Here is a 23,345-nt window from a genome sequence, read left to right on the forward strand (position 1 = left end):
CATTTAGCTGAGTAAATCATGGACAGTCATTTTGCATAACTGATCCAAGTAACGATTTCAAAATTATAGAAAAAGAATAAAGATATTTGAAAGTGATTCCCAGATGTGGGTAACATTGTTTGGTAGGTCCTTTATTTCTATATTCCTCTTGCAAAACTGCATCACTAGCTGATAAACATAGTTTCATTTCTATAAATTTATGTGGTGTAAATATTATTTAGCACCCAAGATGTAATTGTAATGAAGAACACAGCAGCTGCCATTGTTTTTGTAAGCAGTGATGACCCTATTTTAATCTATTCTTATGTAGGGGCGAGGCGTAGCCCAGTGGTACAGCGCGGTCGGTTTGGGATTGATCCCCGTCGGTGGGCCCATTGTGCTATTTCTCGCTCCCGCCAGTGCACCATGACTGGTACATCAAAGGCCGTGGTATATGCTATCCTGTCTTTGGGATGGTGCATGTAAGAGATCCCATGCTGCTAATCGAAAAGAGTAGCCCATGAAGTGGCGACAGCAGGTTTCCTCTATCAATATCTTTGTGGTCCTTAACCATATGTCTGACGCCATATAACCATAAATAAAATGTGTTGAGTGCGTTGTTAAATAAAGCATTTCTTTTCTATTTTTATGAATTACAGACTAAAGAAATGACAGTAGAGTAAAATTCATCAGCCGATCGTGATAATTAATTTTAAAATTGATTGCAGATACAATTTTGTTTTAAAACAAAGATGTTGAAAATTTTTTATTATTTTATTTTTTTATAAATAGGGCACTATTAACAAAATTAATCACACATTTTATATTATTATTATTTTTTTTTTAAAAATAAAATTAAAAATTTACTAGTTATCAATTATTATTTTTTAATATGCATTGAGATGAATATCTATATGTATGGACATTGTTCAGGAGTGTCCTGGAATTTATGCAGGGAGGAGTGGGGGTCGAGACTGGTGAGCGAGGTTATGGGAAACAAGCGGCTCAGAAATAAATAACTTGTAAATTCCATAGTATGAAAAAATGCGTTCCCCTTGGAACGCAAGCCCGTACGCAGGGGTGGGGGGGGGGGGTGGGGGTGGGGGTGGGGGTGCGAGGGGTGTGTACGCACCCCCTATAGTCTGTCGAGATCCGTCCGTGGATGTGTAAAAAAAATTAAAATAGTCCGACGATGTGACAAATTTACTTCCCAGAATGCAGGAAAATGCATCTCCTGCTTTCTAGATTTAAAAACATTTCGGGGGCATGCCCCCAGACCCCCCTAATAACTCCGGGCCTTTGGGCCGTCGATTACGCACCCCCATATACATTTCTGCGTACGGGCCTGCCGCACTATAAACATAATGTTTCTATTATCTATTACAACGGTGTTACTGTCACACACAATTCATTAAAATTGCAGGGCGACCAACCTAATGGAAATATTTTTCCGGAATTTTCTGATATTTTCATTTTTATGCGCGCGAATGCCCTTTTCAAAACAATAATTTCAAGCGCGCGAAAACGTCATTTTCATAAAAGTACTTTTAAACAGGGCGAAAAATGTTATGTTTGACATATATTTGCAAAATGATAATACAAATCAGTATATCATTATTTATATGTGAATTGGAACTTCCTCATAAAAAGACACCCCCACCCCCACCCCCCATCTAAACACCAAATATTATCAACAAGTTCACACAAAAAAACCCATTTATTAGCAAATATTCTATTACAGTTTAAGACTTCCACCTACAGATTAACAATAAAGTGACAAACTTGGGACCAATGTTATTTTTATGTAGGTACATTGCCACATATGCACTATTTCATCATATGCATGTAGTGGGGTCGAACTGGTTGGTGGCGAACTGGTTCGGGGGCGAAACGTCTGCTACCCACATTAAGATTGGCTGCCGTTTTGCATTACGCTTACATTACTATTACAGTAACACTTTTGGGGAGCCAGTGTGCAGAAGAAAAAAATCGCGTTATTATTTAACTTACTTGAATAAAATAATATCGGTATATATATTAATGTTATGTATGCGTCATATAATAGCATAGTGTTAGCCAAATATTATTTAGTTAAATGTTGTATGTGAAAGCCAATGAAAAGAAGACAATTGTTGGTTCGGTTTTTTTTGTTTTTGTACGATCGTAGCGTTCTTCTGTTGTATATTCATGCTTTTATCCACGGTGGCAAAATTACATACATCGCCATAGAACTGATCCCTGCCCCGTAGGAACATAAGTCTATGATATTTAAAATATCTTTAAAATGAATACATAAACTATTCGAGTATAAAAAATAAGAAAGAAAATTTTCATATATGGCTTCAGTTTACTCGACATTTTCATTGGTCGGCTGTAGACAATAGACACACGCCCGCGGCCTTGGTAATGGCACAAAACTAGATAAAACAGAGTAAGTGATAAAGATATTTAATTCTAGAATGTAATAAGAATTAGTTGCTTAAAAAAAATCAATTGTTAATTTGAAACAAATTCCGAATATTTGGCATCAATTCCGGAATTCCGAGTACGTGATGAAAATTCCGGAAAGTTGGTCGGCCTGAAACTGCAGGTGTGTTTGTATGTTTAAATGAAAATATGATAATTAATGTGAGGCGAGATTGCAGCTTTGACGCAAAAAAAAAACAATCCATGCAAGAAAACCAAAACAATCAGGGTGTGTGACAGCTCGCTAGATTCATCTCCTATATTTAACACATGATCAGTTATAACAAAACGCAATTTCATCAACTTAATTTTTACCTGTATCATTCTTTATTTTTAAAGCATAGATGATAGGTGGGGACATTTATGATGCCAGGGATTGGCATACATAAATCTCAGCTGAAGATTCACAAACAACTGTGACCATTGTTTTTCCAGCCGTGGTTTTGTTCCCGTTGTTGGAAGCTCCCTTTTTCGTAAATATTCCTGCAACCTAACCTTTGTAATCTTTTCTGGAGGCACATTTTCATCGCTGATCCAGGCATTTATATCATGATTGTCCATGTTTGTTTAACCCGGAACGCGCCAGAAGTAGAGAGTGGTTAGGGGACGTAACTCTGCCTATTTTTTTTTTTCGAATTTCTAATAGAGGCTATAGTGTTGGACTCGCTTTCGCTCGTCAGATACCAAACCTCTTCACTAGTTTCATAAAAATGGTATGACAGGCAAGCTCGTTTAGTATTATATATATAATGTTCCTTTGAACAAAGTGGATGTGTTCCGCCTGCTCACCGCTGTTCGCTCCTCTTCAACAAAGTGGAAGTGTTCCACCTGTTTACTCATATTTGCTCCGCGTACTGAAAATAGTTCAAACTTTGACCACGTTTTAGTCGAGGTAGAATGAAGATAAACATATTCTCATTTCATTTTTGAGGTAGGTTATCGTGGATTTAATATCCTAACGCTAACGCATTCGCAGGTGTTAAAGGCGCTCAATCACGGATTTAGTGGTCCTTATTTCTCTAAATATGGATTATAAATGGAAATTACATTCATTTAGAATACCAAACCAAGTTATTGTATGATCCAAAACATTTTAATTATACTACGAACGAAGGAATTCCATGACACGCTTCATTTTTAAAATTTGGAAGTCTTCTTGTGAAAAGTCATAAAAATACGGCAAAACAGACTCTTAGTGATGAGGCTGTATATACGACAACCGTATAATGTATTACAGAATTTTATATAAACGTCCGCCGTGTATAGAGACTTGGCAAATGAGGGCCGGCTATATAATAAAATAATTTTTAAAAGTATATTATTTTATGACAAAAATAACTGCGAATACGCTGAAATTAAAAAATAAACAGTCGGAACATGAACTCCCCATTTATTATTATTATTATTATTATTATTATTATTATTATTATCAGACGCGTGTGCATGGAATTTAGCAGGGGAGAGAGACTAGACGGTTACAACGCTATAGTGCTTGGTTCGAAAACGGATAACATGTTTTCCAGCGTCACAAATGTGGCATACGACCAGCCAGTCGTTTTTCGCAAATTATTTTGACTGATTCGCAAAGTGGTCTTCCGGTTTAATGTACAGCGTAAAAAACAACAAAAGAAAAAAACAAACAAACAAAAAGAACAAAAAAATATAAGGGCCTACTGTCGCATGTTCAGCCTGCCGTTTGTGCGTGTGTGCATGCACGTTAATCGTGAATTTTTATAGACACCCCCCCCCCCCCCCCCGATAAAACACCGCCCCTCCACCCCAAAAAGGTAGTAGTAGGCTAATAATAATAATAATAATAATAATAATAATAATAATAATAATAATAATAATAAATAATAATAATACACTATTGTTATTGTTTTTATTATTATTATTATTATTATTATTATTATTATTACATGTATTATAATGTTGGTAAAATCACGTCGCGGTGGGGTGGGTGGGGGCGGTTGTTACAGAAACATTACATAAATTTAGAGGGGAACCCGGGAGTGGCCTCAAAAAATATGTATTGTGAGTTTTATTGCCCCTTGCAATTTTGCGCATTTGAAATATGACTAAATACAGCAAAATAACCTTTTAGTCCTATTTATTGCGGTAAAATTAACTTAATTTTTTTTTTTACGTAAGGAGCCTCAAAATTGCAATCAGAGAAAAATTATTACGTTCAAGCCCTGTTAGTTTGTGTACTGTCCGAAGATAGTTTCTCTTTCAGATAATCTACCTCAGAAGCTGATAATTTGTAATATTTATTTTTATTTATTTATTTATTATTAATTTTATGTTAGTACTGTAGGAGCAATATTACGCTATTCATAGATTCATATATACCCCCCCCCCCCCCCCCCCCCCCGCCCGTCTCCCCTGTTCAGAAAATGCACTGTTCGTACAGTACTTGGTATGTATTCCTCCTGTTCCAGATGGTTCGGTAATATGGATCAATCAATTTATCGCCTATATACATTTTTACTGTGAATATAGCCAGCCCTCACGTCATGTTGGCGGATGCTATTTATACACGTCTGTCGTATATATAGTCAAATCGTAAACAAACACCGTCTAGTTCAGAGTATTCTTTTAAAATGTAACAATTCCTATCCCATGTCAGCTGTTATGGCATATTTTGCATAAAATGAATTTGACAAGGTGGAAAATGAAGGTGTTTGTGATCCAGATGTTTAGAGTGTTTTGCGTACGACTAACGATAAATTTACCTATAGATGCAAAGGCCTAAGGAAACCCGCTGTCGCCACATAGGCTACTCTTTTTACGACAGGCAGCAAGGGATCTTTTATTTGCGCCGTCCCACAGGCCTAACTAGTAGGGATTGTCGACGTTTAACATGCTTCTGTTAAATTAATTAATGTATAAGCTTATTATCATTCAGTACATGTTTTTATTAATTTTTAATAACTTATTTTCATTTTTTTTTCTATTTACCCTACATCACAGAGGACGGTAAAGTGTTCTCGTTACATGAGCTTGGTAAATAATTTGACATGAGCTTGGTAAATAATTTGACACTGCAGTTATTCGGGGGATGCCCGTCACGTGACTCAAAATAATACGTCACACCTCTGCTCTTCAAATAGCCGTTATTTTTCTCTGAATTATGGACCGCTGACATAATTCAATTATTTTTATAAAATATCAATAATAAGTGGAATATACTGGTTATGTAGATCGTTTAATAAAGTATTCTTAGGTACAAATGAAATGTATATATTGTCATATAATACTTTGTTGGGTCAATAATTAGGTCAACCATCCGTGATTGAGCGCCTTTAAATCAACGATAACCAACCTCAAAAATGAAATGAGAATATGTTTATCTCCTAATTGTAGGCAGGGCCGTAGCTAGTGTGGGGGGCAAGTGGGGCAGTCCCCCCCCCCCCCCCCGAAAAAAAAGTCCGGAAAAAATTATAGAAACTTAAAGAAAATTCTCTTCTTAACCGTTTAAGGAGTTTTAGACTACTCAGTTTTAACTACTCAGTTGCTCCCCCCCCCCCCCCCCCACCCCCCGAACAAAAACTACGGCCCTGATAGACCTAATCATAAATCATGAATTCCATTGTGACGGAATTACAGAAATTCCCAAATAGGCATATTCCAACTAGAAATATTTGCTCGTTATAGTGGCGAATGTGAAGAACTATTGTCCAAGCCCATGTATATAGCTTCATTTTCATGTTTTAAAGCTTATATACATTATATTACGTGGCCTGCAGGGATGAGTTTTTGGGGGGAGGTTACTGTGACGGAATTACACTCTCTGACATAGCATTCTGAGATAAAGTACACTGTGACGGAATTACACTCTCTGACGTAGCATTCTGAGATAAAGTACACTGTGACGGAATTACACTCTCTGACGTAGCATTCTGAGATAAAGTACACTGTGACGGAATTACACTCTCTGACGTAGCATTCTGAGATAAAGTACACTGTGACGGAATTACACTCTCTGACGTAGCATTCTGAGATAAAGTACACTGTGACGGAATTACACTCTCTGACGTAGCATTCTGAGATAAAGTACACTGTGACGGAATTACACTCTCTGACATAGCATTCTGAGATAAAGTACACTTTCTTAAATTCCTGCTCAGTATTATATTTTAAACATACCAAACCCACATGAATATTTTGAGTAGGTATCGAGATAGTTGTAAATGTCTCGGTTGTACTTGGATATCAAAATATCTTTACCTTTCATAGATTAATAACTCCCTTACCCACTGTAATTCCGTCACGTGACGGAATTACAGATGCTGTAATTCCGTCATATCAATATATTTACCATTAAAACAAACTGTGATTCTCAATCTTTTATTCAAAATAAAAACACAGTTAACAATTTGACACCAGGACATGAGATCAACACTGGCCAATGGGCATCTCATGACGGTAGGCCTACCTACATGTACATGCGACACGTGGAATTGTGCCAACTGTTCTCACCATCAACAAGGTTTAATACTCAACACGAAAAACTGAACCTCATGCAGCTTAAACACGAAAACAGCTCAGACGGTATGGTCCTCAGACAAACTCAACAAAGAAATTTTGAACTATAAACAGATCCTCAGACAAAACTGATCCTAAGCTTCAACATGAAAGTGGTCGTCACCAATAATATTAGCATACTGTAGAATCGGTCAGGAGCCGTTGCAACTTTCCAGATGGCAGCACTCTCAATTTATGTAATGGTTTTTCATATTAAAATGTAGGTGCTGCCATCTGGAAAGTCACAACGGCTCCTGGCCGATTCTACAGTACTAACGGATACTAGTCCTCAACTATAGGCGTTGTTGTGAATGTTCCACAACCCACCGATGTTTGGATGGTGGTCACAGGGATAACACACACACAGAACTGACAAAAACGACGAGTCCACCAAGACCCTTTAAAGACAGGGTAAGCAGGTATAACGTTCATCATCATCTATTACCCCCCAGTCTTCGCCACAAGATTCATGTACCCAAATGCGGCATTTTTGGCATTCGATCCATTCGTCCGTTGATTTTGGGTCAGATACAGAGCCATAGTAATGGCCGCAGTACCCGCATAAATCGTCGCTATTGGCACCATCAGGCTCCTTTCTGATTTTAGGATGTTTACGTACTGGTGTGGGATTTAATGACTTTGGTTTTTTCGAATTTTTGATGAAACTTGGACCTGCGACGGGTTGAGGTCTCACTTGGTTAGCAGCGGTGACACTGGGCGCGGCACTTGGACCTGCGACGGGATTCTGCAGATTATGACGAACAGGAAGATTGCGGTATTCGTCAGCACTTGTGTAAAATTTCAACTGGATGGTGTCCTTGTCAAGAGGTTTCAAGAAATGTGTTGTAATTGTTCCTTGGAATGTTTGTAGACCATTCCAGAGGACTTCGGTACCAATATCTTGACACTTCTGCTGGATTGCTGCTTCATCCATGACGTGTACATGGATATTTGTTTCGCAGGATCTGACTGCAGTGGCAAGTGTTTCTGCATTATTGACGATGACAGTTCTGGCCATAGTCAAGCGATGTGCCATTCTTTTCACATTACCTCCGAGTGCGTCATTCGGACCTTTCCCGTGTGACGTAGCGAAATAGTTCCACTGTATTTGCAACCCATGGTGTTCCTGGAGTTTGAAGAGAAGTGCGAAAACGTATTTGTTTTTGTATTGGCTTGACGGTCCATCTGTCCAAACGTCAACCACCTCAACACTAGGCATTTCGGACTTGATGACGTCCATGATCTGGGAGGTGAATGCAGTCACAGCAGACTTTTCGTGCTCACGGTAGTCGCTCACTATCACGTATGACAGATTTTGTCCACGGTGGTACACCATAACTGTGTAGACAGTAACTTGCCTTTGCTTCCAGTGCGCACTTTGAATTTCATCCTGCCATGTGCAAGTGAAATTCTCTGCAAAGTCCATTTGAAGTAGGCATCTGTTGCTATCTGATTCCATGGCCTTCAATTTCGAGTCGTTGTAGGAAGTGGCTTGCTTCTCTTTGATGAACGAGTGCCAGAAGAATTTCGGGAGTTGACCGGCAAGCTCATCGAATGCATCTGTTGTCGAACCATGCGTCATTGCCTTTTGTAAGAAACCGTTTTCTTCTACCTATTGATACCACTTGAATGTGGGGTCTTCTTCGACTACATCTCGGAACACTTGGTTGAACAGAGTGGCGTCAGAACATTGTTCACAATTGTTGGACATGCATTCCTCACTTGTGACACTGCACTTGCATCTGGCTGTGAAAAGTTCTTTGGAATAGAGTGGAACGACATCAGGATATTTTCGATGGAGAGCCTCGAGAAGAAGAAAGACATTCTCGTGATATCTGCAGCCGCACACGTTATGGGGCATTTGTGATGACAAAAAGACCCACTTCGGACGTAATTCAGCGAACTTTGATTTTCCGATGTTGATTTGTGGATGGTCAGCTTTGAAACAACAATACGCCTCAGATAAAGTCATTGTCAAATGTCTTTTCTGCTTTTTAATTTTTTCACCATTTGAATTCCTAACAGTTATACAGTCAGCCTTTCCTGGCATCACACGGGAAAATGCATCGTTCTGGTAGAACGCCAGGACTGTGTCTACTGTTTCTTGGGGTAGTATGCGGCTTGGCTGGTTAACCACATGTACACCTAAGATGTCGCAAGCGAGTGCTTTAAGGACAGTTGCACGTTTCCTTGGGCTTTTTGGTAAGGCTTTTAACACTCGCGATTTAGCTTTATTTAGTGATGCACTATTTCCATATTTGTAGCATTGTAGTGTACCGTCAGTGACATCACAAGCACGATATTTCTTCACTGCTGTTAAGGTCCTTTCTCTCAATTTCTTTAGTTCACCTGGTGTTAAGTTTTTCCGGGCAGCGTTTTTCCTTTCTCTGTCTCGTTTTTTGTATTTGTTATATTCTCTGGCATCTTGTTTCAACCGCAACCGCCTCTCTCGCTGGCGCTCTACTGCAGTCTTGCCCATGGTGAAGCTTGTGCTACAAAATGAAAACAAAAATGTCTTAAGTTGATGATAGAGGCTACTACGCCTATATATTAGGCTATGACCAATGATCTCAACTGGTCAAAACTATAGTGTGACGGAATTATGAGCACACGTAATTCCGTCACACCAAAAATTGTAATTCTGTCACAGGTTGTTTGAAGCCCCCAGGATAGAAAAATTACTCCAACTGTATTAATATATTTAGCACATGGCTTAATTTGGTTAAAAACAAGCTTTTACAAAATATCAATAACTAATTTAGCAGCCACACAATCTAGATGAAAAATATTGTGACGGAATTACATGGCCACGTGCATTATGCATTGAGAAACATTTTTACCTTCAAAGGTCAACCGAGCTAAATTTCGCCCAAAATATTGTACTCTGCGTGTTCTATAGACATTCATGTTTAAAATGATATATAACTTACCAGGTGACACATTCGCATTAGATGGATGACTGCAGATTGAAAACGTCAGAAAAATCTTCAAATCATGCCGCCATTTTTACTTTCCCAACGGTCAGGTTTGCGCATGCGCAGTGCCGTTCAGTAACGTCTAAAATGCGGACAAACATATGGAATGATGAAAGGAAATATTAACGAACATTATGATATCAATTTTAATGCACCAGCTCGACCTTTTTGAATTCGTCAACTTGTCCCGATTGACGTGGAATTCATGAAATGTACTTTATAGCAAAATACTTAAAGATCTCTTAACGGACGGCTTTCAATAAAAGAATGATATTTCTAAACAAATGAAGATGAAAACCTAACCGACAGCTCGATTCATTTTTGCCCTCTGCCTAATCGAATCGACTGACTGATGTATTTAATGCCATATGTGAGTTTGAGTGTCATGGTGATCCTTTCGAGTGTTCAATGGGCCAGGGCAGGTAAAGTGTTTCCCGTGAAATGCTAATGGTCTGGTGAAATTAATAAAAGTGCTACAGCCACTGGGGCTACATGAGAATACATAGTGAAATTAATTGTGGTCTGAGGCCTGATATAGTAGGATGTTTGACACAGGGTGACACACTTTGATACCTAATTGTGAGGTAACTATGCCAGTTACAGCACTCAAAATGTACATGCTAATTGTCCAGATAGGTGGAAATCTGAAACTAATCAGTTTGGGTGGTGAATATTTTATTTTGTTTAATTAAATTAAATTTTATTATATTTATATTTTCAAAATTTGTAATTTCACAAATTATGACATAATTCAGCATGCATTGTACCCCTATCAGGTCATAGGTCATTCGTTTCAATCAGGCTGTATCCCTACACCCTATGAGAGCCTCACTTTGAAGGTTAAGGTCAAATAAGTCAATATGGAGGATTTCTTCAATGATGTTTGACACATGGTGACACACTTTGATACCAAATTGTGAGGTAACTATGCCAGTTACAGCACTCAAAATGTACAATGAATGAATGAATGAATGAATGAATGAATGAATGAATGAATGAATGAATGAATGTTTAACGACACCCCAGCACGAAAAATACATCGGCTATTGGGTGTCAAACTATGGTAATGCAAATAAATAAAGTGATGATCAACATCAATATAAAAATTCAAGACAAACAAAAACAGTGTAAAGAACTGTGCAAAAACACAAATATCACAGAATTTTACGGATACTGAATTTTACTCAAAACTTCAATTTTGTGCTGTATTGGCCATTCTCAAAGAGAATGTTACACCCCTGCACCACGGTGAGGTTACAGCACACGCAGGGGTCAAAATGTACATGATAAGTGTGCAGATAGGTGGAAATCTGAAAGTTATCAGTTTGGGTGATGAATATTTTATTTCTTTAAATTAAATTAAATTTTATTATATTTATATTTTGAAATTTGTAATTTCACAAATTATAGCATGATTTGACCTGCATTGTACCCGTATCAGGTCATAGGTCATTCTTTTCAATCAGAATGTATCCCTGCACCCTGTGAGGGCCTCACTTTGAGTAATTGAGCTAATTGAATAAGTGAAAATGGAGGCTTTTTTTTCAAAAATACCAGAGGGTAATTTTTTCAAAATGTGATCCTGGGCCAAATGGTGAATGTATAATGTGGAATGGGCCTCCCAGACCAAATGGATATGGTGCTATTAAGTTCAAATCACCAATCACAGGCCAGTATCGTACAGTAAATGCTCACAGATTAAGTTTCATGGTCTTTAATAAGGAGATGGACCTAGATGGCAGTGACATCAGTCACCTGTGCCATAACCGTCTTTGTGTGTTTAAAGATCACTTATCTGCTGAGCCACATGCAATTAACAGCTCGCGCATACAATGTGTGAACTGGGATGTCTGTCAGGGACATGGACAATACCCTCCCTGCCTCTTGCATCTCAGAATGCATAACATATAAGAATGTAAAACAATAACAAAGTTTAATTTAAAGAAATATTTTATGTCATAAAATCACATATAAATATCACAAATAAATATCACATGATACATTTATTCAAAAGCATACATTTATTCACATTACTATTTTTTATTGTTTAAAGTCAGTCTTCAATGTCTAGGGTTCATGTCCACAGCAGAAATGCTATCATGCAAACTGATAGTTCCTATATTATATGTATCACTTGAAAGTTTGTGACAAAAATTACTTTGAATAACTGTGGTCACAGGAGTTGTCTGTTCTTTGACTGTCAATATCTAATAATCCTTTCTTGTAGTCAGCTTGTTGATCTCTGTGCAAATGTTTATATCGTAAGTGATCTCTAATTTTACTTCCTTGCTGGACTAAGTGCCTTTTAATCACCTGTGGATTGTTTTGATATCTTTTTTGATAGTCCGACTCTTTGTCCATCTGACGCAGTGAACGCCTCACCCGAGCTGACAGTTCGATGCCACAGTACTTGCACTTTTCTATCATCGATGTTCCCGGGGCGTTGTTCAGCCTGTGGATGGTGGATGCAGCTCTCCCAGTCATCGTTCGTGAATAGTTCACATTCTTAGGTAAGGAAACACTGAGAGAACGGTTCGCAGCCTCACATTTCTGTGTGTCTGTATACAGTTTCATTTGCTCTACAGCTGAAATACTTAGTTTAATCTTCAGAAGTTCCAGTACTAACATTTTGTCATTTTCATTCATATTCAGCTCTGTGATTCTGTGTGTACCCAGGAACATGGATCGGTGCCACCAGTTGTTCGTTATTCCTCCACTGCAGACGACCGAGTACCGCGAACACTTTGAACAGTCACCACCGTAGCACGAAAGTGTCGATTGCAGGACCTTTGGTAAGTTTCGTTTCAGTACACCGATATTACCAGTGTGTAGTTTCATCAGTTCTTTAAGAATTAAACTGCACCTTGCTTTCATATCCTGGCTGAATACCTTCTGTGCTTCACGCTTTTGTTCGCGGTGGACCCAGTAAACATGTCGAGACTGAAGTTTGCTTTGTAACACTTACGAAACTGACTCTGACCTAAGTGGGTTGGATCAGCTAGCCGCTGCACTTTCCACATTGGATGTAGAAGTTTCAAAGCACTATCAACTCCAGCAGATGATCTGGAATCTCCATCTGTTGTGACGTATTTTATGAGAATACCTTGTAGAGCCAAGTCTGTTCCGATATCTTTTCCCATCTCGTATTCCGACAGCGGAGCAAATGGCGGCAAGTTTGCTGTGCAGTCAGGATGACCACCGGGACACGTCACATGAATACCTTTGTTTCTTAACCAGGCTCCGGTCCAACAAAGTTTATTCTGGAAGCAGGCACTTACAATGAATTTTCTTTCAGTCATTGTTTCACGCGCAAGTCCTATAGCTTGTGATGCATTCTGGCCCGGTTTCTTCCGACTTGTTATTGTCGTGGAGTTGTATCTCCCATCCATGGCTATGTTAATTTCATCACGTTCATTTCCACGTTTCATGTTAATGTCTTTCAGTAGCTCAACTTTTTGTGCCATATCTTTTTCATTTAGATCTGTTACAGCCGTTGATACCTTGTATGATGTTCTCTGCATGCTGCTCCGACACGGCGGTGGAATGTCCATGCCTGCCAATAGCACTCTCGCTCTCGTATTGCCGACGGGAGTATCTTGGAGACCGATAGCAAGACCCACATTAGTTTTTGCTGCATTTGGGCCAGGTTTATTTGTCTTCACCTCATTGTACAATTTGCTTTCAGGAGCAGTGAAGTCACAATTCACACAGTGTAGTGTGATTTTCCAACAAAGACCCCACTTAACCTCTTTTAATATTTGCATTTCAGGCTCGTCGCACTGAGGGGAAGATGTTGAGTGGTATCTGAAAGCTGCATTCCATGCATCTACCATTCTGTCATTGTCCATTATTCTCATGCCTTCTTTGTCTTTACACTGTTGTTCTTCTTTCATTTCAGACGCAGTACATGTACTCGTAATGGGACGTAGCAGGCGGACTGGCTGTGACGCACCTTCGCAATCTGGAGTGGATATGGTGGCTGAAGTGGAACTCGACTTCGTGACCAAAGCAAACTCGTCTATATTCATCCGGACTACTGGTTGCAACTTCTCAGTGTGAGATTCTGGACTTGCATGTTCATGCAGCAGAGTTGCACCCTTATTCCAAGGTGCATGTCCCTTCTTGAACTGTGTCTTTCGTCTTGTATTGCCTTCCATGGATGTGACTCGTAGTGTATAAAACAGTGAAATACTTATTGTGGTATGCATGTCCACCCTTATATATATGTTCATGTGTGATGTCACTTTCAGTTCTGATGCATTAAAACATTTCAGTGCAGTGGCAGTTGACAGTTTTTTTTGTTCACTGTGTATTCGGTACTGCATCTTTGCAGACTGGTGCCCTGTCCTCTGCATTCAGGTGTGACCTGTTACGGTGTGCAGACACCTTGCTAATTACCCTCACCAGAATGACACTCGAGCAGTCCTAATTTGTAATTGGCATATATTGACTGTGTGCAGTATCCAAAATTTTACAGTTTTAAAGATTAAATTTTGTTTAAAAAGAGAACTTTGTGGGAATTTTTTATTTTTGAAAATGTATCAATTTAAATTAAATTGAATTTTTTTGTTGAAAAAATCATATTCCTGCCAACTGCTATATTTCAATTGCAGAGAACACAATAAGGAGCAAGTTTCTTTTTGTTGTTCAGAAAAATGTCTGTAACTTTTAAAGTTATTGCATAATTACTAGTCCACTATTGGGAATAATTTGACGCAGATTGCCGCCTTTTGCGGCACAGGCAGTCCCCCATTTCACAGGCTCCAATAGCCATATTTGGTATCAAATATTCTTTTTATTGCCTGTATGCAACTTGACATATGTATTTAAATGCCATATGTGAGTTTGAGTGTCATGGTGAAAACAATTTTGGTCTGATAGGTCTCAGACTAGAGTTATCCACCCATTTGGTTGTCCAAAATACGGAAACTAATGCGAGAAAATATAGTTTACTTGTGATGTGATTAATGGCTGGGGAGCTGCTTAGTATACTGGATTGTTACACTGGGTTTGACAGGTAAGAGGATGCAGTTAGTGAATATGTGCACTTGGTTTACACTGGATACTGCATAATGTCCCCCAGAGCACATTGAAGTCATGCAAAAATTTGTGTAAAATGCAGAGAAATGGGTGTGATTCGGTCCCTTAGCCCCCGTGTGTTTGTTTACATTGATATAACGCGGAAAAGAGCTGGACAACAGATGTCGTCCTTTCGAGTGTTCAATGGGCCCAGGCAGGTAATGTTTCCCGTGAAATGCTAATGGCCTGGTGAAATTAATAAAAGTGCTACAGCCACTGGGGCTACATGAGAATACATAGTGAAATTAATTGTGGTCTGAGGCCAGGTTAGGTTTGTGACAAAGTGATTTTCTACTTCTAATCTTTGAGGTACGCACTTTTTTGTGTGTTTTTATTGTTTTGTTTTGGTTTCACATCAAATTACACACACACACACACACACACACACACACACACACACACACAGACAGAGAGAGAGAGAGAGAGAGAGAGAGAGAGAGAGAGAGAGAGAGAGAGAGAGAGAGAGAGAGAGAGAGAGAGAGAGAGAGAGACACTTACACGCACACACGGAGAGAGAGAGAGAGACACACACACACACACACACACACACACACACACAGACACATACACATACACACATACACATACGCGTGATGTCACATTTTGGTGAGGTGCTAGTTTTTAAATTTTAATTTTAAAGTTTACAACTCTGCAATCGTGGAATATTTATACCTAAGAAAACATAATTTACCAACAACTGTTAAAGGCCAACTATAATTACAGGTTTTTAATTTAGTGTGTCATTGTAAACCTGGACATTAGGGTCTCTAACAAGACTCGAGTCCGTTCACAGGACTCAGAGTATCCGTGCAAGGAAGAGCATTCTCATTTAATAATATTTTTTAAACATCATTTTGCCATATCTACCGCCGATTACATTATATGGCTATTAAATGAGATATGAAGAGAAAACAACAAAAGTCGAATGTGTGGAATGCCCCGAGTCGTTTCATCCCCCGGTATGGTCATTTCGCCTTTAATTATTACTAATATTATTATATCTTTAGCCATAGCTCGCTACCATGATTTATTTATTTCCGTTCAAATAGCTCCTTGCTAAAAAACAAAAGACACAATATGTATATATGAGGGTGGGAGTCAAGGGGCGAAACGACCCGTTTGGAGGACGAACCTAGCCGGGATGAAACGACTCAGGGCGAATCTGGATAAGGGCAAAACGACCCGATACCTTCAACGATATATAATGCACATAATTGCTTAATATCAACTAGTATATTATTATATTTAATTAATAAAACGGTTAAATGTGACGGCTATTATATATAACTGGCGCAGCCATCCCATCTGGCGAGCAGGTGGTTACGTAATATTTAGCGCGTCACGTCAAGAATTAATTTTAGAACTCAACAAATAAACGTACCTGATTTTTGCGCCGTGTTCTGTAATAATATCCATCCCAGTAATGCTACAGTTACTTATCCACCGATTCGGAATAAGGCGCCCGAACGGAACCAAATTTCGGGAAAATTTGCAAAATCTCACGGCGGCCGCAAGGGTGCCGTGGCTATTCTGCGGGCGCCTTGGCGTTCTTTCCTCGCCGTAGGGACGTAGAGTTAAAAGTTCCCGATGTGTCGCAGACATTAATATTGCTCGTAAACCCGTAGACACGTTGTATACAGCATCGCACGGGCACCACACGGGCCCAGTACGGCCCCCGCAACATTCGTACGGATGCCGTACGATTTTGGGACTGAATTTCGGGCCCCTCAAATCGTACGGCACCCGTATGATTTCCAAGATCATCGTACGAGTATCTTACGATGTCCGTGCGAGTCCCTCACGAGCCTCGTACGATGTGTAAAAATCGTACGGGTATCTCACGGCTCCCGTCCGACTCCCGTCCGACTGCTGTGCGGCGTCCGTAGGATTATCTTGGATTACCCTTGCAACTTACCCATCTAAATTCACAGAACTGACCAATTACATAGTCCCAAAGAAATGATCCGTAAAAATGCACAGCAGCTAGAGGAAATGGCGTCGCTTATCAAAATTACGTCATTTACCAAAAAATCACCTGATTCAAATAATAGTGAATGAACGTTTGCATTCTTACGCTACATAAGATATCAATGAAGCTAAACAAAATAAATTCAGTTATGTATTGTTAAAGTGTGCATATAAATTTAATTATAAGATTTGACCGCAATTATTTTTTGGTTCATGCAAGTATGAACCAAAAAAACGATGTGCACACTTTTGTATGGCCCTCTACGCGGAGTCATACAGTGTGCACATCGTTTTTTCGGTTCATACTTGCATGAACAATTTAAACATAATTGCGGTCAATTCTTAAATGAACGAAAAAAAGTAAGCACCTCTGGACCAATCAGATTGCCGTAAAGTGTATAGATGCAAAGAAAATTTAATTATTATATTATCAAGTCATTTATGTTGTTTTACAAGACAGGTTGATGAAAGCGAAGCGACTTGTCGTAAATGACTGCGTTTGTTTACACTGAGCAGACAGCAGTTGGTAGGGGCTGACGTCATTTCGTCCCAAGGTAGAATACCAGACGCAACGAAAACAAAAGAAAATGGCTGCCCTCAGTTAGCAAGACAAGACAAGACAAGAATTTTATTCTCATAAACTGCACTGAGTGCAGTATGGAGAAACTATGAACAAAATAAGTTACAAAGTGTTTTCTGTAGTGGTAATGGACATAATATTTAAGTAATATTAACCCGGAAGACTGATCCTCTCAATGACAATTTGCAAATATTTACATAGTTTACACAAAAGTGATTTTTTAGTTTTAGAAAATAACTGGTAAAAGGTAATTGCATTTGCTCTGTTGGTATAGTAACTAGGTATATACTTATTTCGCTCAGTAAATAAAGACGTACATTTAAAAATATAGTGCGACTCATCACCAACATCAGTATTGCACAAGTGACATATTCTGTTTTCTCTCTTACTATTAAACCATCTACCAGTTTCAATAGGAAATCTGACATTACCAGTTCTAAATTTACAAAGAATATTTTTGTTGAGAGTTTCAACAAATAATTTTCTAATTTAAATTCATGCTTGAACATTCTGTAGTTAATAGCAGCGCTGGATTAAGATGCATAATGTTATTTTACCTTAGTCCTTAGTCTTATTAACTGGGCACCGCGGAAGCAAGTAAACATTGAGGAAAGGGTGGGGTGGTGTGTGTGTGTAAGGGAGGGGGGCTGACTGGCATCTAGGGCACAGAGCAAAGTTTCTAGGGGGTATGGGGATATGCTCCCCCGTAACATTTTGAAAACTAGATGTCCTGAAATTCAATTTACTGCATTCTACAAGTAAAATTCATCTCTGCCTTAAGAGTCACTACCAATAATGTTTCACATCCAATAGCCGATGATTGATAAATCTAGTGGTGTCGTTAAAGAAACCAAACTATAACTTTTTTTATATAAGCGTGGTCATTGGAGTTACTATACGATTTTTAAATTTTTAAAATTCTAGTCTTAATATGGATGCTGCAACACGTGATGACCGCTCAGCCCAATTCCAGTTAGAGAAATGCTTGAAGGTTATTTCTCATCGAACTTCAAAAGAACTCGGACATACAAACAGTATCGAACATTACCACAAGACGAGCGATGAATACAAGGTAAGCTTTGTTGATCTCACATTTTCTTCCTTTCTGCATGTCAGGGCTCGAAATAGGAAGTAAAAGAAATATGTACTGCTGTATCGAAATAGGAAGTAGAGAAATAGAAGTAAGAATGAATGAATGAATATTTTCTGCTCTATCAAACTATGGTAAGGATGACCAACATCAAATAAAAATTCAAGGTTTAAACAAAAAACAGTGTAAAGAACTGTGCAAAAATACAAATACAAATATCACAGAAATATTTTCTGCTCTATCAAAATTTGTGCTGTATTGGCCATTCTCAACGAGAATGTTAATGCACCACGGTGAGGTTACAGCACACGCAGGGGTAGGAAGTAAAAGACATATGTCCTGCTGTATCGAACATTACCACAAGACGAGCGGGGAATACGACAAGGTAAGCTTTGTTTTACTACATTTTCTTCCCTTCGGTATGTCGGTGTTCGAAATAGGAAGTAAAACAAATATGTCCTGCAGTATCTTCTTATTATTCTTCTTCTTCTGCGTTCAACCTATAGTTGGAACCCCAAAGCTTGACAGCCAGTGTTGCTCCGTTCGGGCCAGTGCTTTATCCTTCGTAGAGGGGACAGAATTGCAGGATGTGCTCTGGGGACTGTGGTCCTGTTTGACATGGACATTCATCAGTGTCTATCAGTTTCACACGGTACATATGGAATCTGAGATGGCAGTAACCAATTCTTAGCCTGAAACTGGTTGTCTCTTGGTATCTCTCCAGATGATGGATTGGATCCTTGGTTTTAGCGTGGGTACATCAGAACTTTCTCTTAATTATGTTTTTGTCTCTCTGAAAGAGATTGGATGATTTGGCTGTTCCATTACGCTTCCCTCCTTTGCCAGCCTGTCAGCATGTTCATTCCCTGCAATATCACAATGTGCTAGAACTCACTGAACTATAACTTGTATGTGTAGAGAAAGGTCAACCAGTCCCTGTGAGAATGTGACATCTTCAATGAGTGACTTTGTGAGGCGCCATACATTTTCAGTGTCTCGTTCTAGATTGAGATAGGAAGTTTTGTCATGTCAGCTGCGACGGAGTTCCTCAGGTTTTTCTTTTGTGAATGCTTCCTTTAGCTGGTTGTGTATTCTTATGTTAATAGGTGTGGGTACCTGTTCCATTTGGGATCTTGCATCAGACAGTTTGTTGTGGATTTTCCTCAGTTTGTCAGTCCAGTATGGCTTGTAATCCTTTCTGGATCCACGTGGAATAGATTTTTTGGCTGCATTCAGAATGGCTTATGTGAGGAGTTTGACATTTAAGTTGATGTCTTCCGTGAGATGCACTGCCATGCAACGTTGGTCTGTGTGACGTTTGAAACTGCTCCAGTTAGCTTTCTTGTATTTCCAACTGGGTTCGTTTCTTTTAGAAATGTCCAAAGTCACAGGGAGATGGTCACTTACACCTAACTGGCTGTTTAGAATCCTGGATGCAGTTTTCTGCACATCTTCTGTTGTCTGGTGTGGATGTTTTCTTCCATACTCTAGAGTAGTAGGATGATTTGTCACTAGGCTGGTTGATGAAGATTAGCTGATTGTCTACCATCCAGTCCTCGAGCTCTTCTCCTCTACTGTCTGTAACTTCATAGCCCCAGCTGGGTGATTGGCCATTGGGATGGACTTTGGTGGACTATATAGCAGTTGGTAATGGTCATCTCTCCGGAGGAAAAGAGAACCTTTGTTGTGATGAATTCTAATTCTCCGTCTTCTGCCTGGTTAGTCTGGACTACTGGGATACAAATCTTAACAAGAGTCAAGACTACGCCTTTGTGTCCTGTTGGTCTGTCTTTTCTGAAGGTTTCGAATCCTCTGATGAAGAACCTATGTGTTTCACTGAGATGGGTTTCGTGAATGCACATAACATCTATGTTTTCTTTCAAGAAGGCTTGAAGTTCTGGCTTTTTGTCTTGAATTCCTTCTGCATTCCACTGAGCAAAATGTTACTTGAGTTAGTTTGCTCAGCTGTTAGCCCACCACAGGTATATTTATGCCTTGTGTTAGTTTGGATTTAGTAGATGCAGGAAGCTTAAGAATGTATTATCCAATAAAAGGATCACCTCGGGAGTGGCAGTGCTCTTATAGACGAGGCACTAGATAGAGACTCGTGGAATCAACCATCCATTATTTTATTAAAGGGACATTCCTGATTTTGCTGCATTGTAAGATGTTTCCGACTAATAAAATATTTCTACGATTAAACTTACATATTAAATATATTTTCTGGTTTAGAATATCAGTGTCTGTATATTCAATGTGTGTTTTAGTCGTCGTAATATTTGTAAGAAGCCCAAACTGGATTTTGTCTTCAAATAATTTTGTATGTACGAAAAAAGTATATTTTTGGAAATAAAATGAAATTTAACCTAGTACAAATATTAGATCGATCAGAAACACGTTTAATATACAGCCACTAATATTTTATGCAGAAAAATATATTTGATTTGTAATTACAATCGTTAAAAAGTCTCTGTTAGTTGATAATATCTTTAAAATTACAGCAAACTCAGGAATGTCCCTTTAAGCACCCATTCGACTCTGCAGTGTACAAAGACACGGTCTTTGACTACGGATAGCTACCCTATGCACTTAAATTGATCTTAGGACTGTTAGAAACTTGGTTGATGGCTCTCTGAACTGTTAGAAACTTGGTTGATGCCTCTCTGGACAGTTAGAAACTTGGCTGATGCCTCTCTGGACTGTTAGAAACTTGGCTGATGCCTCTCTGGGCCCCATTCCATGAAGCAATCTTAGCCCTATGATTACCGTAAGCGCATAGCTACCCTATGCACTTAAATTGATCGTAGGGCTAAGATCGCTTCGTGGAACAGGGCCCTGGACTGTTAGAAACTTGGCTGATGCCTCTCTGGATTGTAGAAACTTGGTTGATGCCTCTCTGGATTGTAGAAACTTGGTTGATGGCTCTCTGGATTGTAGAAACTTCTGATGCCTCTCTGGATTGTAGAAACTTGGTTGAGCCCTCTCTGGATTGTAGAAACTTGGTTGATACCTCTCTGGATTGTAGAAACATGGTTGATGGCTCTCTGGATTGTAGAAACTTGGTTGATGGCTCTCTGGATTGTAGAAACTTGGTTGATGGCTCTCTGGATTGTAGAAACTTGGTTGATGGCTCTCTGGACTGTTAGAAACTTGGTTGATGCCTCTCTGGACTGTTAGAAACTTGGTTGATGCCTCTCTGGATTTAGAAACTTGGCTGATGGCTCTCTGGACTTGTAGAAACTTGGCTGATGCCTCTCTGGACTGTTAGAAACTTGGTTGATGCCTCTCTGGACTGTTAGAAACTTGGCTGATGCCTCTCTGGACTGTTAGAAACTTGGTTGATGCCTCTCTGGACTGTTAGAAACTTGGCTGATGCCTCTCTGGACTGTTAGAAACTTGGCTGATGCCTCTCTGGGCTGTTAGAAACTTGGCTGATGCCTCTCTGGACTGTTAGAAACTTGGTTGATGCCTCTCTGGACTGTTAGAAACTTGGTTGATGCCTCTCTGGACTGTTAAAAACTTGGCTGATGCCTCTCTGGACTGTTAGAAACTTGGCTCATACCTCTCTGGGCCCCATTCCATGAAGCAATCTTAGCCCTAAGATTACCTTAAGCGCATAGCTACCCTATGCACTTAAATTGATCTTAGGGCTAAGATCGCTTCGTGGAACGGGTCCCTGGACTGTTAGAAACTTGGTTGATGGCTCTCTGGATTGTAGAAACTTGGTTGATGCTCTCTGGACTGTTAGAAACGTGGTTGATGTCTCTCTGGACTGTTAGAAACGTGGTTGATGCCTCTCTGGACTGTTAGAAACTTGGTTGATGCCTCTCTGGACTGTTAGAAACTTGGTTGATGGCTCTCTGGACTGTTAGAAACTTGGTTGATGCCTCTCTGGACTGTTAGAAACTTGGTTGATGCCTCTCTGGACTGTTAGAAACTTGGTTGATGGCTCTCTGGATTGTAGAAACGTGGCTGATTCCTCGATGGGCTGTTAACACTTGCCCTTGCAAGTGATGTTTGTGACGACATAATATTGTTATTGTTAATTGTCAGTAACTTTATACAAATGTATTACAGGTTTGTAAATTAACCAAACTTAGTGACCATTTATACGGGCTGAAACTAGGGTGTGCGGCGACTTCAAGGTTGCCCCCGTCAACACGATCGTGTTGAGCAGTAATATAATTTACGAAGTCATGTGTGTGTGTGCGTGCGCGCGTGCCTGTGTGTGTGTGTGTGTGTGTGTGTGTGTGTGTGTGTGTGTGTGTAAGACCAGACCGTTTTATTAGTTGTTCATCGAATTCTCGAACGTAATTTTTAAAAAATAATTAAATACATATATATATTTAACTGTAGTAACATTTAGGGGTAGGGGTAGGGGTATGCCTGGGGCCCCTTAGACCCACCATTGTCGTCCGTAAGCAATGGTTAACCCTCCAGCTGACCTGCTGCCTCACCTACTGCATTCACATCTGTCCAATGGAGGCGGGATTTAGTCCAGTGGTAAAGCACTCGCCTGATGCCCAGTCAGTCTAGGATCGATTTCCGTCAGTGGGCGCATTGGGCTGTTTCTCGTTCCAGCTAGTGCACCACGACTGGTATATCAAAGGCCGTGGTATGCACTATCCTGTATGTCATATAAAAAACCCTTGGTACTTGTGACGGAACATGCTCTTAATTT

General features: G+C 39.5%; 1 protein-coding gene across 1 annotated transcript; it reads right to left on the reverse strand.

Moving 5' to 3' along the window:
• Nucleotides 1–7,120: 7,120 nt before the first annotated feature.
• Nucleotides 7,121–10,084, reverse strand: LOC121391661. Its single transcript, XM_041523213.1, has 2 exons — nt 9,903–10,084; nt 7,121–9,464 (listed from the first exon to the last, which is right to left on the reverse strand). The coding sequence occupies exon 2, from the start codon at nt 8,552–8,554 to the stop codon at nt 7,373–7,375; it is 1,182 nt and encodes a 393-aa protein (XP_041379147.1). The 5' UTR covers nt 8,555–9,464; nt 9,903–10,084; the 3' UTR covers nt 7,121–7,372.
• Nucleotides 10,085–23,345: the final 13,261 nt, after the last annotated feature.

The sequence above is a fragment of the Gigantopelta aegis genome, unplaced genomic scaffold (genome assembly GCF_016097555.1).
Source record: "Gigantopelta aegis isolate Gae_Host unplaced genomic scaffold, Gae_host_genome ctg2781_pilon_pilon:::debris, whole genome shotgun sequence".
In the NCBI taxonomy this organism is placed as follows: Eukaryota; Metazoa; Mollusca; class Gastropoda; order Neomphalida; family Peltospiridae; genus Gigantopelta; species Gigantopelta aegis.

Coding starts and splice junctions, on each gene's coding strand:
- LOC121391661 (XM_041523213.1), bottom strand. CDS start 8,554: ATGACGCATGGTTCGACAACAGATGCATTCGATGAGCTTGCCGGTCAA.